Raw genomic sequence first — 22,093 nt, 5'->3', positions numbered from 1 at the left:
TGAAAATGCATAAAAACATAACGAAATTATTCAGTGTGTCTGATATCAACATGATGGACGCAGATATGAGAGGCATGCACTCACATTAGAATCTCAGTAACAGGTACTGCACTTTTTTAACGCTTTCTCTTCGTTTACTTTTTGCTCTTTATTATACAGTAATGATACTGTCAGCTAGTCTTCCCTTGTGCGCGCTTAGCTTAAAAGCGTCACACTTCCAAACACCATTCATAAAAATAAAAAAAAATCTCTGCTGTATCCACCTCATTTTTTTTTAGCAAAACTAGGACGCTGCCATTAGCAACACTGAATGTGGACCACTTCCGGTATAAGCCACTTCCAGCTATTTTAGCTATGCAAAAATACTACATTATGCTGCTTTATATTACAGGCAGGCAATAAATGTCAACATATTGTCATAAATAACGATTTTCATAAACTCATTGGTTTTGAGCACATATAGTTTTACCGTTTATTGCATTTTGCAATCGTTTAATCACACACTGTTGCACTAGCAGAATGAATGAAATCAGGCGCCATCTTGACATGCCCCCACAAACTTTACACAACCAGCAAAGAGCAGAAAGATGCCGGGAAAATGGTGCTTCAACTTTCTTTGCACCAAAACTGAATCTTTTTTCATCTTGGCAAAATAATAAACGCATTTTACTCTCCGTTCTTGTCAGAGAGCATTCTCGTAGCGGTGCATAGTAAACAGACATGCAGATCAAGTATTCAGCATGGCTTATGAAACGTCGCCTTTGGAAATAAAGGCATCATCAGAGGTAATGCAGGTACATATGAACGGAGGTATACATGAAGACAAGAAAGACTGCATTGTCACGATCTCGGTAAAGTAAGAAGCAGATTTTTTTTTTACCATCTCTTCAGTGCAACAACACACAGCAGCAAGTGAATGATTTACTTACTCTTTTACTATAATTGCTAACATTAGAAAATTATCCAATATTGGCACATAATTCTGCTGTACATCCTGTGGTTGTATGATAGTTTATAAGCCCAGATCACTAACTCTGGTATTATAACCTTCTAGTTATTTACACTGCGGTCAACAGATAGAACTTTCTCACGTTCGTCGGAAATGCAGCCGCTGATTAGTTCCGCGTTGCAAAATAAGGTGGATAAACCAATGAAATCAGAGATGGGCGGAGCTACATGTACCGCCCCGCCCCGTCGTCCAGACTGCAGTTTGGAGTACTTGCTGACGTTTGACTGTGATTTACTTATAAACTGTGGGTCGATAGAAATATGTTTGCGGAGTGGGATGTTCGAAGTCAGAGCTTCATGGCTCTCCGTTTAGATCATCTGCACGTCCAGACTTCATCCGACAGTCGTGATTCTGGAGAATGTAGGATTGCAGAAGTTGCACTTTCTTTACGGTAAGGAATGGCATTCTAGTATACCAGTTTTCTTGCTGAACTGTTCAAACTGTCATTACGAGTTTGTCATTTTCGCGCCGACAACGTGTTTCACATACAGAGCAGTTTCCTTACTGCAGGCCTTTGCTTAACTTTCATCTCAGGCAGAGTCTTCGAGTTCCCTGAGGACCATTTTAAACGTGTCATTGTGCAATACATACAATTAAGAGATATAGGGCTTATTGCCATTAGTAAGGATTCATAAACATTCGCCTATAGCAAATTATTAATTAGCTGAATCTATATAGCTATCCAGCTTTGTTCCCGCTTCACACAGTTGTATATTTTAAGTTTCAGAGAAGGTCAGAACATAAAGGCTAATGGGACAACACGGTTCCTGAAACAGCTCATGAAGCTCTTGAATCGGTCTACTTGTTGCATTAGTGCAGTACGTGCACGTCTCCCACAAATTACACTGCAAGCCATCAGATGTCTCGAGACACAGCCAGTTTGCACGCGCCAGCACGCGTTTCCTTTAAATGTTACAAATTAAATCTACAGGGGCACATGTATTTTCAGATGTCTTCAATCGATGCTTGCTGTGTCGTTGACCTAGTGAGGTGCCTACCTAGAAAGCATTCTTAGCAAAATACGAAAATGCGTTCGAACGCGCGTACGACCCCCAAAAATGGTGTCTGTATTCACCTTTTTCAGTCACGCCCCTTTTCCGCACTCCGCTCTTCCGAATTTTGTAATCTAGGTTCCTGTTTGTATTGAAGATACTGAGAAGAGTCGATCAAAATGGATTACGTGTGGGAGCACAAAGTATTTTTCACCAAGAGTTAATGGTGTGAGTCTACAGCACCCCTTTACTGCCACCCTAAAAATGTGCGTTTTTTTTTTTTTTTTCTTCAACACATTCAAACAGCTATTGCACACTGCACTTTTTTACAATGCAAGCATTTAATTGTTATACGTATAATTCTGCTTAATTTTTAGGTTTCAACTTTATTAACAATAATTTGTGTTAAAATGTGTATTTGATATGACATTTCCAACAGTGACAGCTCGTATCATTACACATGCAAGTTCAACTTTAAAGAAAATTACAATTGTACTTTTTAAAATGAATTTGTCACCCTACATTTTTTTAGAGGTTTAAATGTGATTCAAATTGTTGTAAACGGAATATAAAATAAAACCTACACGTGTGTGTGTGTGTGTGTGTGTGTGTGTGTGTGTGTGTGTGTGTGTGTGTGTGTGTAAATATAGTTGCACCCCTTCTCCCATTCAGGTTTAACACTCAAAAAATCTGCTTACCATTACTATAACGCGATGGGTGAATGACACGAGGAGATGGTCAGAGGTGTCTTACAGAGATATTTTTATTGACTTTGTTGTCTCTTTGAGTTTAATGAGCACAGAGGCACATCAGTTCGACCACAGCGTGAAGGTAGGATCTTGTGAATTTATGAATGAAATACTCTTGTTTTAAAATCTCCCCAGTCTGCTTACAGATGTTTTGGCATCCCCTGAACACTTTAAAATACTCCTAGCTTTTGACAGCTCTATAACCTGTAAATCCACTTCGCTAGCTAATTACACTTTGACATCAAATCATAATCTACGTTTCCATTCAAGGATTTTTTTGCAAAAAAGGTTTTAGCACGTCAAAATAAAGCTGATGGAAAAACAAATTGTTGCTAAAATTTCACAAGTGTCGACATATTTTTCCGGTTTAACTCTAGCGCATAAACTCTGTCAATACTTCAAATGTCGTGAAAAACTGATTTGGAAACACTGTTTGTCGAGAAAACTGGCATTAACGCAAAAATGTCGTGTCACATGACAGAATTTACCCCAATCGTTAGCCTGTGTTAATCATGACGACAAGGTATAGGATCCTTGAAAGCCAATTTATTGTACGTGATTATGGATTGATCTGAACGGCATACCTGCACAGATCCGATGCTGCAAACATGACACTTCCAGGAGTGCCAACACAAATATCTCGCTTCAAGACATGCACATTTGACAAGTGCACAGAGAACAAATGAATGGCCACTGTTTGTGGTTAATTTAATCGCGGTAGCCATCCGTTTATTTATTAAAGTGGCTTTTATACACCATTCAAATTAATAGACGGCAGTCATGGAATTAGCCCACAATACAAAAAACATATCATTTCTGTGCACAAAGATGTTTTAAATTAAAAATAAATACACAATAGTAGGAGAAAATCATCGGTGTGCTTTTTTGAAACACTAACACATACCTGTAGCCCAATTCTATAAAATTATTGTTTAGCTTATTTTAGAAAAAATGCCGGCAAAATTCCCTGTATTAAATTACCAAATGAAAAAAGCATTAAATGAAAAAAATAAATTACCAAATGAAAAAAATAATATTTTTATACTATATATGCCTTTTCTTTACACAAACTTAAATTAGCTTTACCCTGTTCTGCAGACGAAAAAGGGCAGCTGAATGACATTTTCAGAATGTTCTACACTTTTTCAAGACTATAAACTATCAGAACTATTTGTCCAATGCTGAGTTCACTTTCAGAAAAGGAGCTTTTGAACATTTTAAAACTATTTTAAATCAAGTCCTCTTTACTTTGGATTGCATTTGCTGAGCTTCTTCAGAAAATGTAAATTGCATTATGACACTAAAAATAATTTGAGATGACAATCAAGTTTAGTTGGTCGTTAAAAGTTGCTGGACAAATATGCGAGACATAATGCAGCTGTGATGGCAATGCTTTAGATGATTCTTCAAAACAGCCTATTGAATATCAGGAATGTATCATATGTAAACCCTGAAATTACACAGCATCAGTTTTTCTTTAATAGCTGTGCACACAGTATATACACATCGATGGATGGTCATTAAACTAAGACCGAAAATTTCCCCACTGCTTGGTGCAGGTTGCCAGCTTGAACAGTGCCATGACGATTCGCTCTCAGGTCGGAACCGGTGGCAACCTGCGATAGGCGCAACATCAGAACCAATATTACAGTCCTATCAGAAGGGCAACTGCTCCCTTTTGATTGCAATTCCTCGTCTTCTGATTGCTTTTAATTGTGAAATTAAAATGACAGTAAGCTGGCTAATTTCAATGAACTGTCTCAATACTCTCCCCATTTTACCAAAATTCGGAGGAAAAAAATTAGGGACATCTTTTAACACAATTAGCGATAAACACACATTTCTGTATGGAAACGGCTTAAGGGCAGATTTATTTTGGATGGAGTGGATGGAAACTATCCAAATAGAACCGCTAGAACGGAAGTTCCGAGACAAAATTTTCAATATGGCTGCACGCTAGTTTCTCTGGCACATAAGGTGATTTTATTGAGCTGTCTTCAGTCTTCATTGGTCACTCTGTCACACCAACGATTTTTGTTTTTTCAAAGAATGCAGACCACCAAGGAAAACATTGCATATTATGAACATTGATATTTTTGACCACTTTTGCTCTTTTTTGGATGGTAGTAAATCTGTTTGATAACTCATGTGTTTAACTGAAGAAAATAAATTGAGCGAGGTGTATGAAAGTTTCATACACGTAGGTACATGGCTACCGCAACTCGGAGCGGCCACAGATGCTGCCCACAACAGGATGTTTTGGTACTTACAGGTGTTCCCAGTATCTAGCAAGAACATGTTGTGCAAAGATAAGGAAACATGAATGTGAAAGGTGCAGTAGATGTGCAATACTCAAAAACAAAGGTAGGAAGTGGGATTTACCTCCTTTGTTTGTAAATGTCATGCGCATAAGCAAACTCGCACAGAAAGGGATTGTTAAAGGGATAGTTCACCCAAAAATAAAAATTCTCTCATTTACTCACCCGCATGCCATCCCAGATGTGTATTTCTTTCTTTCTTCTGTAGAACACAAAGATTTTTAGAAGAAAATCTCACAATGCAAGTGAATGGTGGCCAGACATTTGAAGGTACAAAAAGCACATAAAGGCAGCATAAAAATAATCCATACGACTCCAGTGGTAAAATCCATATCTTCGGAAGCAATATATGTGCTGTTGAGAAACGGATCAATATTTAAATACTTTTTTTTTTTTTTTTTTTTTGGTACTATAAATGTCTAGTGCTGCTACAACTTTACGATAAAATAGTTATTTATCGGTAACGCAAACCATCGACAATGAATTTCATTATTGATTAGTTGTATATGTTCGGCGAGCACAGAGAACCTCCGTCAGTGACGTCACTTTACAGCCCATTGAAAAATGTGTTGCATGATAAAAATCTTTTGAGAAACAAGTTGAAGCAGAAGAATCAGGGCCCAAGTTGTCCTGCACACGAGAGCACTTTATAAACATTTCAAAGATCCTAATAAGCATAGTTTAATGTGGACCGGTTGCTGCGTTAGGGGCGTTGACAGAGTGAATGTGCTGTTTGATGCACTTAAGAGTTGTTTCTCTCCAGTGCATCACTTACATTTTACTGTTATTTTCTATGTTTTATAATGTATACATGTTATGAATTTAAAATCAGGCGCGTATTTCCATTTTGCAGAACTATTTGTCTGTACCACAAGCAAGTCTCCGTTAAACTTATCTGAGCAAACGAGCGGGCGCATCCAAGTCAATCAAACCAATCGCAATGGAGAAAGGGAGCGCAATCATTTTGATTAAGCTGTGCTTTGCAGTTTAGTAACCTTGCAACATCATTCCTTGATTTCAGTTTCAGTGTAATCAAGTGTGCAGCTTTCATGGATGTCACACTGATGCCACAGGTCAAAGTGTGGTGGTTTTTAGAGTGTTTTAGATGTTTTCCCCTCATCATGTAAGTGCATGTAATACAATAAGCAACTATGCGACTTTTCAGCATGAGACTGAGGGGCCATTTAAACTTTATGCGTTTTGACTGTTCGTTTACATGACAACAGCGTTTTGAGGCCTGAAAACGCAAACTTTTGAAAACGTGTTTCAAAGTGCAAGTTTTTGAAAACAATGCCGTTATCGTCTCCGTGTAAACATACAAAAATGCGAATTTGTGAAAACGATGTTGTCATGCACACGCGTATTACGTGTTCAGTCTATAGGCATGCGCGTGAAAACAACGCAAGAGACACTCAAAACTACAATGGCGGACTACAGGACTGTGTTTTTGCTGCTCAAGATTGAGTTTATTGAGGCTTCTCCAGCAAAGTAATTGTAGTAATAAAGCAACCTCATCATCCATCCAGACAAAATTGCTTTCGCCATCTCCATTGTTTGTATTCTCCGCTCTGTGGAGGAATGCTTATGTGCACAGGTGCGTAGTGTTTCTTTACAAAGTGATATCGGCAACTACTGGCCTGGCATGCATAATACAGCATTTTTAGTCGTTTTCGCGAATCCGTGTGAACGGGGAGCGTTTTGACAATGTTGTCGTCTGTACGCGAAACTTTTCAAAAACGCAAAGGAAAAACGTTTCGTTTTTAGTACATCATTGTCGTGTAAACGTACCCTGAATCTGCACTGCATTTTCAGAGTATTGTAAACTGTATATAATGCTAAAAATAATGCTAACATTCCTGATATTTGATAGTCCCGATTAGGGATGGGCATTTTCAATTTATTATGTAGTCGAGTACTCTAACCCACAAAAAAAAAAAAAACTTGATTACTTGTACATTAAAATGCATGTTAAAAATACATGTGAATGTAAATGAATCTTATATTTTGTTTTCTTCACAAACGTTAACAAGAATAGTTTAAAAATAAGAACTTCAACAAACTGCTTTTGTTTTGGAAAAATATTAAATGAACAAAATTAATTAATAAAAATGGAAAACAAAAAAAGATTTTAAAAAATAACAGTAAGATTTCAGGCTTGTTCAGAGTTTGAATGGATAGAATTGTGAATTCTATACCATAAATCAAACCTAATCCTTACACCCTTTATCATTTGTTTTAAAAAAAAAAAAATCACATTTTAATAAAATACAGGAAACAAAATGTAATTTTTTAATTGAAGAAATAATCGAAGGTTAATCGATTATCAAAATAATAGTTAGTTTCAGCCCTAAAATTTTCACTTTCACGTTCTTTTGTTTTTGCCGATACTTATTTTTCGTGTATATCGCCACCTACTGGGCAGGGAGGAACATTTATAGTACATAAGGACTTAAATATTGATCTGTTTCTCACCCAGACCTATCATATCAGTTCTGAATACATGGATTTGCCTACTAGAGTTGTTTGGATTACTTTTATGCTGTCTTTGTGTGCTTTTTGGAGCTTCAGTGTTCTTGCCACCATTCACTTTCATTGAATGGACCAACAGAGCGGAGATATTTTTATAAAATTGTGTTCTGCAGAAGAAAATCATACAGTCCTACATATAGTCAATGTTGAAACATACCTGACAAAATCTGTGTTTTTGAAAGTATTTTTCCTTCCTCTTTTTACAGGTACAGTGGTGCTGACAAGGAGCATAAGGCTTGACTTACCAAGCCCGAATTTATTCCAGCCTCAAGCAAGGGCCTGAGGGGCTGCTGCCTGGAAAATATCTCGTTCATCACTCCTACACCCCCAACCACCTTTTTTTTTTTTTTAATAACACCTAAGCTGCCTTTCTGCATTCTTTAACCCTGACCCTCTTTGGAAAGCCCCCCCATTTTTCTTTCCCTCTGCTAAGTCTGTTTTCTGTTTTACCATTTTTCCTGTCTCATTCCTATTCTTCTCTACTTTTTAGCATTCCAGGTCTAACCACAAAACACATTTTCTTGTTCTTTCCTTCTTCCCTAATTTTATTAATCATGAGAAAACACACTCGCAACCTTCTCTCAGTCTGTGTGATAATCAGCTCCATCACAGTGTTCTATTTTGGTCTGAGCACAATAGAATGCCCGAATTCCCATTCTCGTGCAGCACAGCATGTGTGGACTGCAAGCTTGCATGCTGGCAGGAACCTCAGTGATCCATTACAGCTCCCTCTGGAGTACAATGAGGAAACCCCTCTCATTTTTGTTGGCGGAGTTCCTCGAAGTGGCACCACTCTAATGCGGGCTATGTTGGATGCCCACCCTCTTGTGCGGTGTGGAGAGGAGACCCGTGTCATTCCCCGACTTTTAGCCATGAAGGCCACATGGAGTCACTCTGCACGTGAGCGGGTCCATCTCGATGAGGCCGGCGTCACAGATGAGGTTTTAGACTCTGCTGTACGTGCCTTCCTTTTGGAGATCATTGTGGGGCATGGTGAGCCTGCCCCGAGGCTCTGCAACAAGGACCCGTTTGCTCTGAAGTCCCTCTCCTACCTCTCCAAGCTCTTCCCAAGGGCGAAGTTCATCCTTATGCTTCGTGATGGCAGGGCCACTGTACACTCGATGATCTCACGCAAGGTGACTATCTCTGGATTTGACTTGACAAGTTACCGGGACTGTATTGTGAAGTGGAACCGGGCGGTGGAAGTGATGTATGACCAGTGTCTAGCTGCAGTGGATGGGAGCTGCCTGCCTGTGTACTATGAGCAGCTGGTCCTATACCCCGAGCGGGTGATGCGCAGGCTCCTTCAGTTCCTGGATCTGCCATGGAACACCGCCGTACTACACCATGAACAGCTTGTAGGGAAAGCTGGTGGAGTTTCACTTTCAAAGTGAGTGATTTTGGTGCTTTGGGCCCAGTTGCAACAAATCCCTTTACTTAAAGAGGTCATGCACCCAAAAATTTGAATATTGTCACCATTTACTCAACCTAATTTTTTTCCAAACCCGAATGTAGGGTTGGGAACTTTGAACCGGTCTGTATTCAGGACCATTTCCATAAAAATAAAAAAAAGTATGATATTATAATAAGTATTTGAATGATTTTTGGTTTTCGTTAATAGTTCTTATACGTGCATTTTTCCACTGATGCGGACGAAGCTTCGTACTAAAATATTCTGACAGTGTTTCCTGCAGCAATATTCAGCGGCAACACTGCCCCTTTACTAAATGTAAAGCTTGAAACAAGCAGCGCAACCAGTGTTAATTAAATCCCTAAACAAAAGACTCCCATGATCCGGTCATTTATGAATCTACACAGCAAGACACAATGCAAGAGCGGCGTAATGTGGTCCATGAATGAATGAAACCTAATCCTTACACCCTTTATCATTTGTTTTAAAAAAAAAAATCACATTTTAATAAAATACAGGAAACAAAATGTAATTTTTTAATTGAAGAAATAATCGAAGGTTAATCGATTAATGAATGAATGACTTAGGGTGCTTTCACACTTGGTTTGATTGCTTAGACCGAATCCGCTTTCGTTTCCTCCTCCTGCCCCCCAGGTCTCCGTTCACATCATATTATTTGTGTCTGTGTTACTAGGACTAGGTAGCAACTCTAGAAGACATCAGCTTCAGTGTGTTATGAAAGTATTCATCTCTTTGGATTTACCACCCAAACTTTACATGCATGCACAGAACGACACTTGTGTTTGTCTGCCTCGGATGCATTGAATGTGCAGTGATGTAAAGAATGTTAGCGTATGTCTGCCGCAAGCCCGTGAATGTGTTGCAAGAGATGTGAAGAATGTGAGCTGCTCTCTGAAGGTGATTTATTTGGACGCAAGCAGGGATGAGAAATGCATTATACCAGACTCAAATTATACGGCATTACAATTGGTTCACTTCCGCAATTTGGTACAATTGCATTCATATCAGCAGCTAAATGTACATTCACATGAACCGTACCCCAGACCACCTTTTTTTTTTTAACTGGACTCAGGTTCGATTCGTGGGTGTGCATCTGAGCTCGGAAAACAGCTTTCACATCATCTAAACAAACCGAAATTTGATTTCATTCAAGCCCGGCTGCGCACCAAAAGTACTAGTGTGAAAGCACCCTAATGAGCTGGTTCTTAGTGAATAAAAACCACTTTAGTCAGAGGTGTTACAGAATTAATCTCACTGATCTGGAAGTTCTTGTATGACTGCCAGGATGTCCAACTCTAAATGACCCAAGAACTGTTACCATATTATGTATTGTTGTAGGCCCTATACTTAAAGGGTTAGTTTACCCAAGAATGAAAATTCTCTCATGATTTACTTAAATTTATGCCATCCCTGATATGTATGACTTTCCTTCTTCAGCAGAACTGAAGTCGAGATTTTTATAAGCAGATTTCAGCTCAGTTTGTCCATACAATGCATGTAAATGGGTGCCATCAGTCTGCTGGCAGATTGATGGTACATACAGTATTTAGGCAGCATAAAAGTAATCCACACAACTCCAGTCTATCAATTAATGTTTTCTGTAGCAAATCGATAGGTTGGTATATATATATATTTTTTTTTTTACTTCGTTGCTTCCGCCCAGCGCTGTATTTCTGTTTGAAATGAACTCTCGCATGACATTCATTCCTCTGTGTACAAAGCACGCTCTTCCAACTTCTCACGTGAACACCCCATTGCACTCACGTCACTGATTCGTCGACTGCTGGCAGGTAGGGTTGCATGGTATACCGGTACTAAGTAAATACCACGATACCAAAAAAAATGTAATGGGATGATATCATCATGTTGGTAATTTTGGTACCAGATTAAAGTATGCTGCCATTAGCAAAATGTAATGTAAAGTGAGAGTTTTGAGATGAAATCAAAGACCATTTGAAAATAATAATAAAGCCTCTATATGGCCAAGTGTGATCATAAAACAGCAGAAGGATGTCATTTAATGAAATAATATAGTCATATGCACTGCGCGCCACAGTATAAGAGGCGCCACTCTGCCCTGTCATCTCCTTCACACACACAAAGGCACGAACACACAAACGCAACACGCTACTAATGCTTGATTTTCATGCAGTGTGTCCAATAGTATCCATCTGCAGAGCCACAGATCAGTGTGTTTGGTGTATACACGGCTGTGAACTCTCAAATGAACACTTTCTCCGTTGCAGCTCGGAGATTTCAGCTCGCGAGTTGCGTGAAGCTTAATATAACGTGCCCTTCACATACAGGAAGAACTTCAAATATCTTTCAAAATAAAAGTCTCGATGAAACGAGAGCTCTATTCAACTGATTGCGTGAAATTGAAGATATTACGACAGAAAAATATTACTACTGTATGAAAGTACAAAAATACTCATAGTAACAATAATATAATATTAAATGGTTATATTATTATTATCTGTAAGCAGTATCTCATAAGCAAGTGTACTGAATATCAGCATGTTGTGATTCAGCCATGGCAGCCTTTTGCCTCAGGTAATCAGATTGTTTTCATTAATACTGTAAAGCTCTGTTCTGCATCTTTTTTTCTTTTTTTTTTTTTTTTTTACCAAAAATAATATTGTGTGTGTGTGTGTGTGTGTGTGTGTGTGTGTATGTATGTATGTATGTATGTGTATATATATATATATATATATATATATAATATATAATATATTTAAAAAAAAAAAAAATGTATTTGTTGCCTAAGTATCGAGTTAGTATCGATCGTACCGAAGCCAAAATTTTGGTATCGGAGCAACCCTACTGGCAGGATGCAATTATTTTATTTTTTTACGTAAGAGTTTTAATTATCAATTTATTTTTTAAACAAATCTATCGATTTGCTTCAGAAGACATTAATTGATCGACTGGAGTCATGTGGATTACTTTTATGCTTGCTGCCTAAATATGCCTTTTGCACCGTCAAACAGCCAGTAGCCTGATGGCACCCATTTACATGCCTTGTATGGACAAACTGAGCTGAACTCTGCTTATAAAAATCTTCACTTTGGTTCTGCTGAAGAAGGAAAGTCATACACATCTGGCATGGCTTAAAGGTAAGTAAATCATGAGAGGATTTTCATTTTTGGGTGAACACTTTAAAGCTGCACTCAGTAACTTTTTGTTTGTCAACTTGGACTTACAGTGACACCTAGTGGTGTGTAATACGTTTTTGGCAAGGATTGTATTGCATTTTAATTCCAATTATTTTTTTCCTCAAAATTAAGAATTGTTAATGAAACCGTTATGAGAGGAACCGTAATTGTTAAATTCCCCATCCCTAATATGACTTAGTTTCTTCCTGGAAATGCAAAAGGAGATATTAGGCAGAATGTTAACCTCAGTCACCATTTGCTTTCATTACATGGAAAAAAAGATGAAATGAAAGTGAATGGTGACTAACATTCTAAGATCTTCAGAGATCATTTGTGTTCCACAGAAAAACGAAAGTCATATAGATTTGAAAAAACATGACTGAGTAAATAATGACAAGTTTGTTTGTTTGTTTGTTTGTTTTTTTGGGGGGGGGGGGTAAACTATCCATTTAAGAAAACCCTTAGTTATAAATGTAAGGGAGTTATCACAAAGGTTTTTCTTAAGGGGTTTGATGCAGACAGCAGCTAAAATATTAGCTATCACAGTTTTAAGATTTTAAATTGTTGAAAAGTGTTATTAATATTTAAAATGCTTCAAACAGGCTTACCTCATCCTACCCAATGTTTTACAGAATCTTATAGTTCTAGTTACATCTTTCCTCTATCCAAATAAGGCATAAATGTACAATACACCTAAACATTGGCTTTTTATGAAAGCGTGTCATGATTGGGATTGCTTCATGTATCATAATCATTTCTTTGATTATGTTGGATAATGAAGAGGAACTGATCTTTAATATTTCTGTTAAAAAAACTTGTTTGGCACATGTATAAGAGCTGTAATGGAATCAAAGGTCGCCTTGTTCCACCTCGTCCAACCTAGTCTATAAGCTTTGTTCACTTCGTTTCCTTTTACTCCTTTTTCCAGACTCGCCTGCTTCTAACAATGGATAGGCAAGCAGTTTTAGGTTCCCTGGTCAGTTTGATTAGCCTGTTACGTCTGAATATTAGACTACATGGTAATATGAGCTGTAAAACAAATGAATTAGAGGTTGTTTTAATGCCACAAATAGGGTATTTGTTTGATCAGCAAACATCACATTTAAAAAATGTCTGGGCACTAATTTCCATAGTCTTACAATAATTAAACATGTGGTAGACATTTAAGGAAAAACAAATATACAATGATAATAATACGGCTTTTAATAGTTATGTTGATGGTTTGCACTGTGGTTTGTGAACTAATTATTTTTCCAAGTGTCTGTCTGGTCAGGGACATTTAGTCACTATGCAAATGTTTTCTTGAAGTGCAACTAAAAACCTCTAGGGCAAACAAACTCATGCAGTTTCATGATGGCTTCAAGCACTTATGCCTGAGTTTTACTTTTTACCATACTCTTAAAGGGATAGTTCACCCAAAAATGAAAATTTGTTATCATTTACTCACACGCATGTCATTCCAAACTTTCAATTCACGTGATACTGGGGCTACTACACATAAACTCCAAAATATAACATTTACAGGAATTTGCTCTACCAGCCTCGTATCCACCAAAAACGACTTAAAGGAATGTTCCGGGTTCAGTACAAGTTAAGCTCAATCGACAGCATTTGTGGCCTAATTTTGATTACCACAAAAATTAATTTTGACTCGTACCTCCTTTTTCTTTACCTTGTATTGAATCTGGAACATTCCTTTAAAATGGCTGATTTTGAATGACGGGGTTATTGAAGATGACGGATGTGAAACAAACATGCAGTCAGAAGAAGTCATATTATAAAGGTACACATCCTACAAATGGGACTGGTTGTTCCAATAGTCATCCAACAACAAATTAGTAAGTTTTATATTTTTATCTGTGCTGCTTTTAAAGTGATGAATTGAGAGATGCAACTGTTTGTAATGTTAAGTGTGCTGACTGCACGCACTGTGCTTTTGAGTGTAGTTACTATCAGCATGTAACCTTTGAGAAGTTGCATCTTAAATTATCCTCAAAGCATTGCTTGTGTACAAATTCACTGCATTCAACAATACATTTTAATTTGAGTCATAATAAGACTTTAAATTGCCCTCTGAAGCAGTGTTCCCGTTATTATGCATAGTCCACAGGTTTATTTGTGAGGTAGACAGATTAAAGAACAGTATTTTTATGGAGTCTGTTGCTGATTCTTTATGGTGGGGTGTCTGACAGACAACCGATTGCTTTAATAAACTTTTGCAGAAGAAAGAAACTGTTGAATGCTGTGAACTACATCTTATGCACTTTCAAAGACACTCAAAGCACTCTGTTTACATTGAAGCACATCATTGAGCGGACGCGCATAAGTGATGTTGTGCCCAATGTTGGAGTGTCTCTTTATTATATATCTTCTATTTATTTGTTGTGTATTTATCAGTTTTCTTATTGTAGGGCTGCACTTGGAGTCCATATATCCATAAGAAATACGTCCACTAACGTGTTCGGTTATGATATATGCCCATTTGTTTTGTTTTTTTTTGTTTTTTGCCGCCTCGCCGTTGCATAACAAAAAATTTGCAAATAATCGTAAAACTTGTTAACCGTGTTTTTTTTTCTCAGATGGTAATCTAACCGTCAAAAACTCACGCCGTGGCATCCCTATTCCAAACTATATATAAAAATTTCTGCCTCAGTCATTCACTTTCATTGCATGGTGAAAAAAGATGCAATGACATTGAATGGTGACTGAAGCTGTCAAAATGCTTAATATCTCCTTTTGTGCTCGACGGAAGAAATCAAGTCAAATGGGTGTTGAACGACGTGTCAGAATTATTTTTGAGTGAACTAATCCTTTAACTGCATTGTTTCTGCAGAAATACATTTTTCCCCTTGTCTTTTCTGTAACTTACACTGATCAGCCACAACATTAAAACCACCTGCCTAATATTGTGTAGGTCTCCCTCGTGCTGCCAAAACATCGCCAACCCACATCTCAGAATAGCATTCTGAGATACCATACTTCTCACCACAATTGTACAGAGCGGTTATCAGAGTTAGTTCGAACCAGTCTAGCCATTCTCTGTTGACCTCACACATCAACAAGGCATTTCCATCCACAGAACTGCTGTTCACTGGATGCTTTTTGTTTTTGTCACCATTCGGAGTAAATTCTAGAGACTGTTGTGAGTGAAAATCTCAGGAGATCAGCAGTTACAGAAATATTCAAACCAGCCTGTCTGGCACCAACAATCATGCCACGGTCGAAATAACTGAGATAAAAAACATTTTCCCCATTCTGATGGTTGATGTTAACGATGATTTTATGCACTGCACTGCTGCCACACAATTGGCTGATTAGATAATCGCATGGATGATTGTTGATGTCAGATGGGCTGGTTTCAGTATTTCTTTAACTGCTGATCTCCTGGGATTTTCACACACAACAGTCTCTAGAATTTACTCCGAATGGTGCCAAAAACAAAAAAATATCCAGTGAGCAGCAGTTCTGTGGATGGAAATGCCTTGTTTATGAGAGAGGTCAACAGAGAATGGCCAGACTGGCTCGAACTGACAAAGTCTACGGTAACACAGATAAATGCTCTGTACAATTGTGGTGAGAAGAATATCATCTCAGAATGCTATTCTGAGATGTGGGTTGGTGCTGCACAATATTTGGCAGGTGGTTTTAATGTTGTGGCTGATCGGTGTATATCCCTGTCTGTCTTGTAGGGTGGAACTGTCAACTGACCAAGTAGTGAAGCCAGTGAATACAAATGCTCTGTCTAAATGGGTGGGCAAGATCCCTGCCGATGTGGTGAAGGATATGGCAAGCCTTGCCCCGATGCTAAGTCGCTTGGGGTATGACCCACTGGCCAACCCCCCAAACTACAACAAGCCTGATCTTTTATTCTTGAACAACACGAAAATGGTGAAGGTAAACCAAAATTGAAGGCAACAGAAGACATAAAGTTCCTCTCTGTGGATAACCGTACCTTGAAGCAATAAACAATGTACATTCTTAATGAACATGCAGAAACTTTACTTGAATTAACAAAGTAATGTAGAATGAGGGAGGGGGTTAGAGCCACTTTAACAATGTGTTCAATACAAAAGGCATGTGTGGGGAAAGATAGAGTATACAGTTTTTAAAGGATCATTGTTGCTGGTATTTGTCAATGTACCACTGCTTATGAAGAGCTTGTGCCAACACTTTCATACAACACAGAATATAAAATTATAACCTGTGAAATTTAATTTCTCTGTTTTCCATGTAATTGTTCAGTTAAATTTTTGTTATTGTAAAAAAAAAAAAAAATGCTAAATTGAGAAGTGTCACTTACTAATGACTAAATTGGTTTTCTATTTTTGTACGTGTTAATGCGTGTGCGTTGTGGTACAAATGTATGTTGAGGGTGATTGGTTATCACATAGAAACTTATGTTTGTTGAAAGAGGAAGTTCACATTTGCACTTTTATTTTTTATTCTGCGTTGACTGCAGGAGGTGAAAAAAACAAAAATCCAAAGTAAAGACAATCTGATTTATCTGTAGTTTTGTCTCCCAAATAAAAAGTTGCATACTTCATAAATTTGGTCCTAATATGACAGGCTTTAGATCAGGGGTGGGGAACTTGAGGCTTCAGGGGCATATAAGGCCCGTGAGACCATTTGAGAAATAATTTGAAAAACTAAAAATATTTCCTTGATTCAGTTAATTGTAATATACAGCTCTGGAAAAATTAAGAGACCACTGCAAAATTATCAGTGTCTCTGGATTTACTATTTGTAGGTATGTGTTTGAGTAAAATGAACAATGTTTTATTCTATAAAGTACTGACAACATTTCTCCCAAATTCCAAATAAAAATATTGTCATTTAGCATTTATTTGCAGAAAATGACAACTTGTCAAAAAATATGCAGTGTTTTCAGACCTCAAATAATCCAAAGACAAGTTCATATTAATTTTTAAACAACACAGTACTAATGTTTTAACTTCCTAAGAGTTCAGAAATCAATATTTGGTGGAATAACCCTGATTTTCAATCACAGATTTCATGCATCTTGGCATGCTATCTACCAGTCTTTCACACTGCTGTTGGGTGCCTTTATGCCACTCCTGGCACAAACATTCAAGCAGCTCAGCTTTGTTTGATGGCTTGTGGCCATCCATCTTCCTCTTGATCACATTTCAGAGGTTTTCAATTGGGTTCAGGTCTGGAGATTGGGCTGGCCATGACGGTATCGATCCTTCGTCCTCCGTGGTGTGCCTTGATTGACCTGGCTGTGTGGCATGGAGCATTGTCCTGCTGGAAAAACCAATCCTCAGAGTTGAGGAACATTGTCAGAGCAGAAGGAAGCAAGTTTTCTTGCAGCATAACCTTGTACGTGGCTTGATCCACACATCCTTCACAAAAATGAATCTGCCCGATTCCAGCCTTGCTGAAGCACCCCCAGATCATCACCGATCCTGTGGGTGTTTTTGTGCTGTTTTCCATTTAAAATTGTCTAAAAATCCTTAAAATAAGTTACATTTACTTGAGAAGCAACATATAAGATGTTAAGAGTTGCTTTCTGAGAATGTATCTTGAATATATGTGTATTTTGTGTATATTTTTTCACTTGTTCACTTGTTTTTCACTTTTGCTAGTGCAATAAAGATAAAATATACTTCTATTCAAGATCTATTATCTAAAAGCAAGTCTAAATATCTTAGATGCTGCTTCTCGGGTGAATGCATCTTTACTTTAAAGGATTTTTAGATATTTTAAAATATTTTAATATATAATATTAATTTCAACATTCTCAGATAACAATTTTTTCTTTTGCAGTATAGCTGCTAAAGAAAATGTACGCTGTTTTAAAGGAGTTTTAGATATTTATATTGGAAAACAAGCCAAAACAAATCAAAAACGTATTTTGTAGCAGTGAAAAATGGGCGAAGACTACCCTCTTTCACCTTTCTTGTTCACTTCAATCCATCTTTAACTCACAAAAAAACCAAACTCTCTCTATTAAGAAAGCTGTGTATTGCCAATTTTCTTCATGATAAGAAATGCACAGACATATTATGATTCAATTATTCACGAGCCATCACATTATAATCTAGCTGCTGCAAGTGCGCGCTCGAGGGATGCGCGTCCCCGCGACAGAGTGTGTATCAGCCGGTTGCAGCTTCAATCTCTCCCCCTTAGATTGGGAGATTCGCACAACTGATAGAAGAGGCACTGACCGCACAGAGAAATGACAGTTTTGGAGTTTGTAGTTATTTACATGATCTACTTCCGTATTATTAGAACTTTAATAAAGCTATAACGCATTAAATATAACTGCATTTAAGATGTAACGTCGGGGTGTTTCCTTTAGAGAGCTCCGGATCCGCTTATTCCACAACGAGAGTGCTTTTGTATTTACTTATTTTGTATTTTTGCATTATAATTCCCTCATACTTTGCGATCTACATCACCTGAAGCTGTTTGGAAAGTTTAGAGTGCATCTGGACAGTGAGTTGTGTAATTCTTCCTCTCAGTCAGGTGCGAACTGCAGTGCTGCTCTCATCATTAGAGTTTAATGTGATCTCATGTTACATAAAATCAAACGAGATAAAAGGACTATTCGACAACGAAAAATGTTGTGGATAATTTTTTATTGTCTACGTGGTCGATAACGTCAACTAATTGTTTCAGCCCTAGCTCAATTTAGGGGTGTAACGATATATCGTGGTCGCGATGCAAAAATGTTATGATATGTTATCGTAGAGTTATGGCGATTTTTCTTTACGATATGACGTCCGTTTTATCCTATTGGTTGAGCGACCAACACGCGACCTACTCTGCACCTGCGTCACGCGTGCATTAACTGCATTCACAGAAATCGCTTGAACTGTGCATTAGCTGGGAAAAATGAGTTCTGCTGAAACTGAAATTGAAATAGAGTATGCCCCGTCCACTTATAAGTCCGACGTCTGGCAGCATATTGGACGGTAAAAAACAAACAGACAAAACACGAACTATGTGTAAATACTGTAAAAAATAAAAATAAAAACACTGTTATACACAGCGTGGAACAATACAGATATGATGTGTCATTTAAAACGGCACCACAACGACAAACTCCCGCAACTGGGTGCCAAAAAGAGAGTGAAAGAAGGCCAAACATCTATACAATGTCTTCAACGTGGTCTCAGTCAAGTGCAAAAGCTCAAGAAATAACCAGGTGCATCGACGTTTTTATCGCAAAAGACACGAGACCATTCTCTGTTGTCGACAATGTTGGGTTTTGCGAATTGGTTAAGGTGCTAGAGCCCAGATACCATAATCCGTCACGCCCGCACTTCAGTCAGGAGCTAATTCCAGCCCTGTACAACGAAGCTAAAGCAAATGTGACAGATGGTCTGAAAAAGGCAGAGAGTGTGGCCATAACAACTGACGGGTGGACTTCGAGGGCTGTTCAGAACTACATTACAGTCACGGCACATGTTATCGCCTCAGAGTGGGAAAAGAAAGGTTTTGTGCTTCAGACTCGCCCGCTTTTTGAGTCACGCACTGGTACACACATAGCCGAAGTTTTAAAAGCGGCTATACAAGAATGGGAGCTTGAAAGTGCTGCTCATAGCATTGCTGTCGTTACAGACAACGCAAGCAACATGGAGGTGGCAGTGAGAGAAGCCGGGTTGTCACCTCATATTAAGTGTTTTGCGCACACATTGAATCTTGGTTCGCAAGCAGGATTGCATGTTCTCCGCGTCAGTCGTAAAACTTGGTCGCGTGAGAAAACTTCTGTTCCCAGTGAACGTGTTTTTTCTACAGCAGGGGATATTGTAAATGCACAAAGATCCTAGCTTCTGCCTGAAAATGTAGATATGCTGGGGGTTTTTTTTGCAAAAAAAAGTGTATCGTTACACCCCATATATATATATATATATATATATAATGATTAAAAATTCAACCCACAATCAGAAATTGCATGCAATTGTATTGCTCGCGGATCATTTAATAAATACTTAAATGGCCCTTAACGGGTATCAAATATCTATTATTTAATGGTAGAGGGGCAAAACATTGACCCCGACGTGATTTGAACACGCAACCTTCTGATCTGGAGTCAGACGCGCTACCGTTGCGCCACGAGGTCTATTAGAAGCGTGGAAGGAATGATGTTTTATTAATGAATGTTACTACTAGCTATGTGTTATTTAGTTTATTGATGTTGTACGTTAAATACTGGTATTAACCATTTTACCTAGTGTAGTTTATTATAGCATACTAACAGAAGCTGAACTAATCATTAGCTCGGCAATGGTCTTTCTAACGGGCAATGAAGGCTCTTTTTATAACCCTCTCAACCGTGTTGTGATGAAATCCATACAGTCCGTCTGTTGCCATTTTTGCCCTTTTTATGGTCTGTCTTGGGATCAATACCGATTTGTTTCTCGCTCTCGGCAGTCCCTGTTTATCATCGATTTATGATCATCTAGACTTAAGCTTTCATCTAGACTCACTTTGAAAGTGACACTTCCCGAATATTTGGGGGTGGGGGTATTTAAGAGGTATTTTCTGAATAATTATCGTTCAAAATATTTAAATAACTGTACTCACGTTTGAACAACAGTTCCCTGGTGGTCTAGTGGTTAGGATTCGGCGCTCTCACCGCCGCGGCCCGGGTTCGATTCCCGGTCAGGGAATGACATATTTTATTTATATGTAATTACATTTCTTGTATCTTATGGGGACAATTGCAGTGCAACAACAATCAGACACAGAATACCCCAAAACAAGTGTCGCACGATTAATTAATTGTTGATCCCATACACAGTGTAATAAGGAACAGATGTACAGTAACAAAAAACATCACAATTAGATGGTTAGGTTTAATTCCGAGGACTAAACCTTGGTTAATAAAGTGTTCACAACTAGACACATTTTACACACCACTCTAGATCTGTGTCGTCAAACATCTAAAAGAAGAGGAGAGCTATCAGGAAGAGCGCGCGACAAGCAGCGAGGTTAAAGGCCTTTCACGCAGTGTCTAGTTCATTTTGAATGAGAGGCACGCAGAAAGCAGTCAATCGCAGTGTCAGTATTGGGTGCTTTAGACGCAAATCTTTAATGTAGGATGTATTGTAAGATCACTTAATGAATCAATGATGACAATAAACACCCTTGTTATTATAACTTAATTAAATAAAATGTAATAATCAGCAATATTCGTTTACACATAAAGCCTATTGAATGTGTTTGAGCGTGTATTCAGTGCTGGCGTATTAGCATTATGTGCGGTGAGGTCATTACGTGATGACGTAAATTATTTTTGTCAGCTCCATATGCAAAAATGTGCAAATGACGACCACGATAATTTTAAAGATCATGATGACGCATGAAAATAAACAAAGGAGTACTGAATACTAAAACATGTATTTTATAATTTAGTGATAAAAAGAAAAATATTTCCAGATACAAAGTTTCAAACATTAACGTATTTTATATAGTTATAGGCCTCGATTAAATGGTTGAAAACAAAAAGTTTTCGGGTTTACATTTGGACTGGCCTTGATAATCCATGAGTAATGATCAGGGGCCGTTTGCACCAGCTACGTACGTTAACTTAACCTAGTTGTGGCGTAAATGGGCACTAAGTCAAAACTTACGCACTTCTAAATATTTGAGCGAATATTTTCCCAGCCTGTTATATTAGTATTTATTTATCACCCCTTATTTATTTTAGATACAGTTCCTATTTACTGTTATTTACACAGGGCAAATATACTATTTATCAAATGTACTCTTATTACGTATCGTATTTTAATGGGGATATAATTTATTACAGCTGACAGTTACGGGTTACAAGGTTTGAGCATCAACCTTAACGAGATAAAACTGAAATGCACGGCTTTTTAATACTTCTATGTACAAATTTGAAGGCTGTTTATTGGATCAATACAGGTAAACGTCATA

At 37.9% G+C, this 22,093-nt stretch overlaps 2 protein-coding genes and 2 non-coding genes across 9 annotated transcripts in view; 2 read left to right on the top strand and 2 right to left on the bottom strand.

Annotated features, from left to right (window-relative positions):
• LOC127431111 (beta-galactoside alpha-2,6-sialyltransferase 1-like) overlaps positions 1 to 22,093 on the bottom strand; it is a 570,878-nt gene that overhangs the window by 505,488 nt on the left and 43,297 nt on the right. The window lies entirely within an intron of this gene.
• LOC127431117 (protein-tyrosine sulfotransferase 1-like) lies at positions 139 to 17,058 on the top strand. Of its 5 annotated transcripts, none has more exons than XM_051681383.1 (4): positions 139 to 1,400; positions 2,652 to 2,832; positions 7,804 to 8,987; positions 15,874 to 17,058. In XM_051681383.1, the coding sequence occupies exons 3-4, from the start codon at positions 8,152 to 8,154 to the stop codon at positions 16,091 to 16,093; spliced, it is 1,056 nt and encodes a 351-aa protein (XP_051537343.1). In that variant the 5' UTR covers positions 139 to 1,400; positions 2,652 to 2,832; positions 7,804 to 8,151; the 3' UTR covers positions 16,094 to 17,058. The 5 variants fall into 5 exon arrangements, with proteins under 5 accessions (XP_051537343.1, XP_051537344.1, XP_051537346.1 ...); XM_051681386.1 differs by lacking the exon at positions 139 to 1,400 and adding an exon at positions 1,407 to 2,229; XM_051681385.1 differs by lacking the exon at positions 139 to 1,400 and adding an exon at positions 1,407 to 2,267.
• trnaw-cca (transfer RNA tryptophan (anticodon CCA)) lies at positions 20,202 to 20,273 on the bottom strand. The gene has a single exon. It is a non-coding gene; the product is annotated as a tRNA-Trp (tRNA).
• On the top strand, positions 20,752 to 20,823 carry trnae-cuc (transfer RNA glutamic acid (anticodon CUC)). Its single transcript has one exon. It is a non-coding gene; the product is annotated as a tRNA-Glu (tRNA).

Source organism: Myxocyprinus asiaticus, chromosome 40, assembly GCF_019703515.2.
Source record: "Myxocyprinus asiaticus isolate MX2 ecotype Aquarium Trade chromosome 40, UBuf_Myxa_2, whole genome shotgun sequence".
Classification (NCBI taxonomy): Eukaryota; Metazoa; Chordata; class Actinopteri; order Cypriniformes; family Catostomidae; genus Myxocyprinus; species Myxocyprinus asiaticus.
The sequence above is the reverse complement of the archived record's forward strand: the minus strand, read 5'-3'. Positions and strand labels throughout refer to the sequence as shown.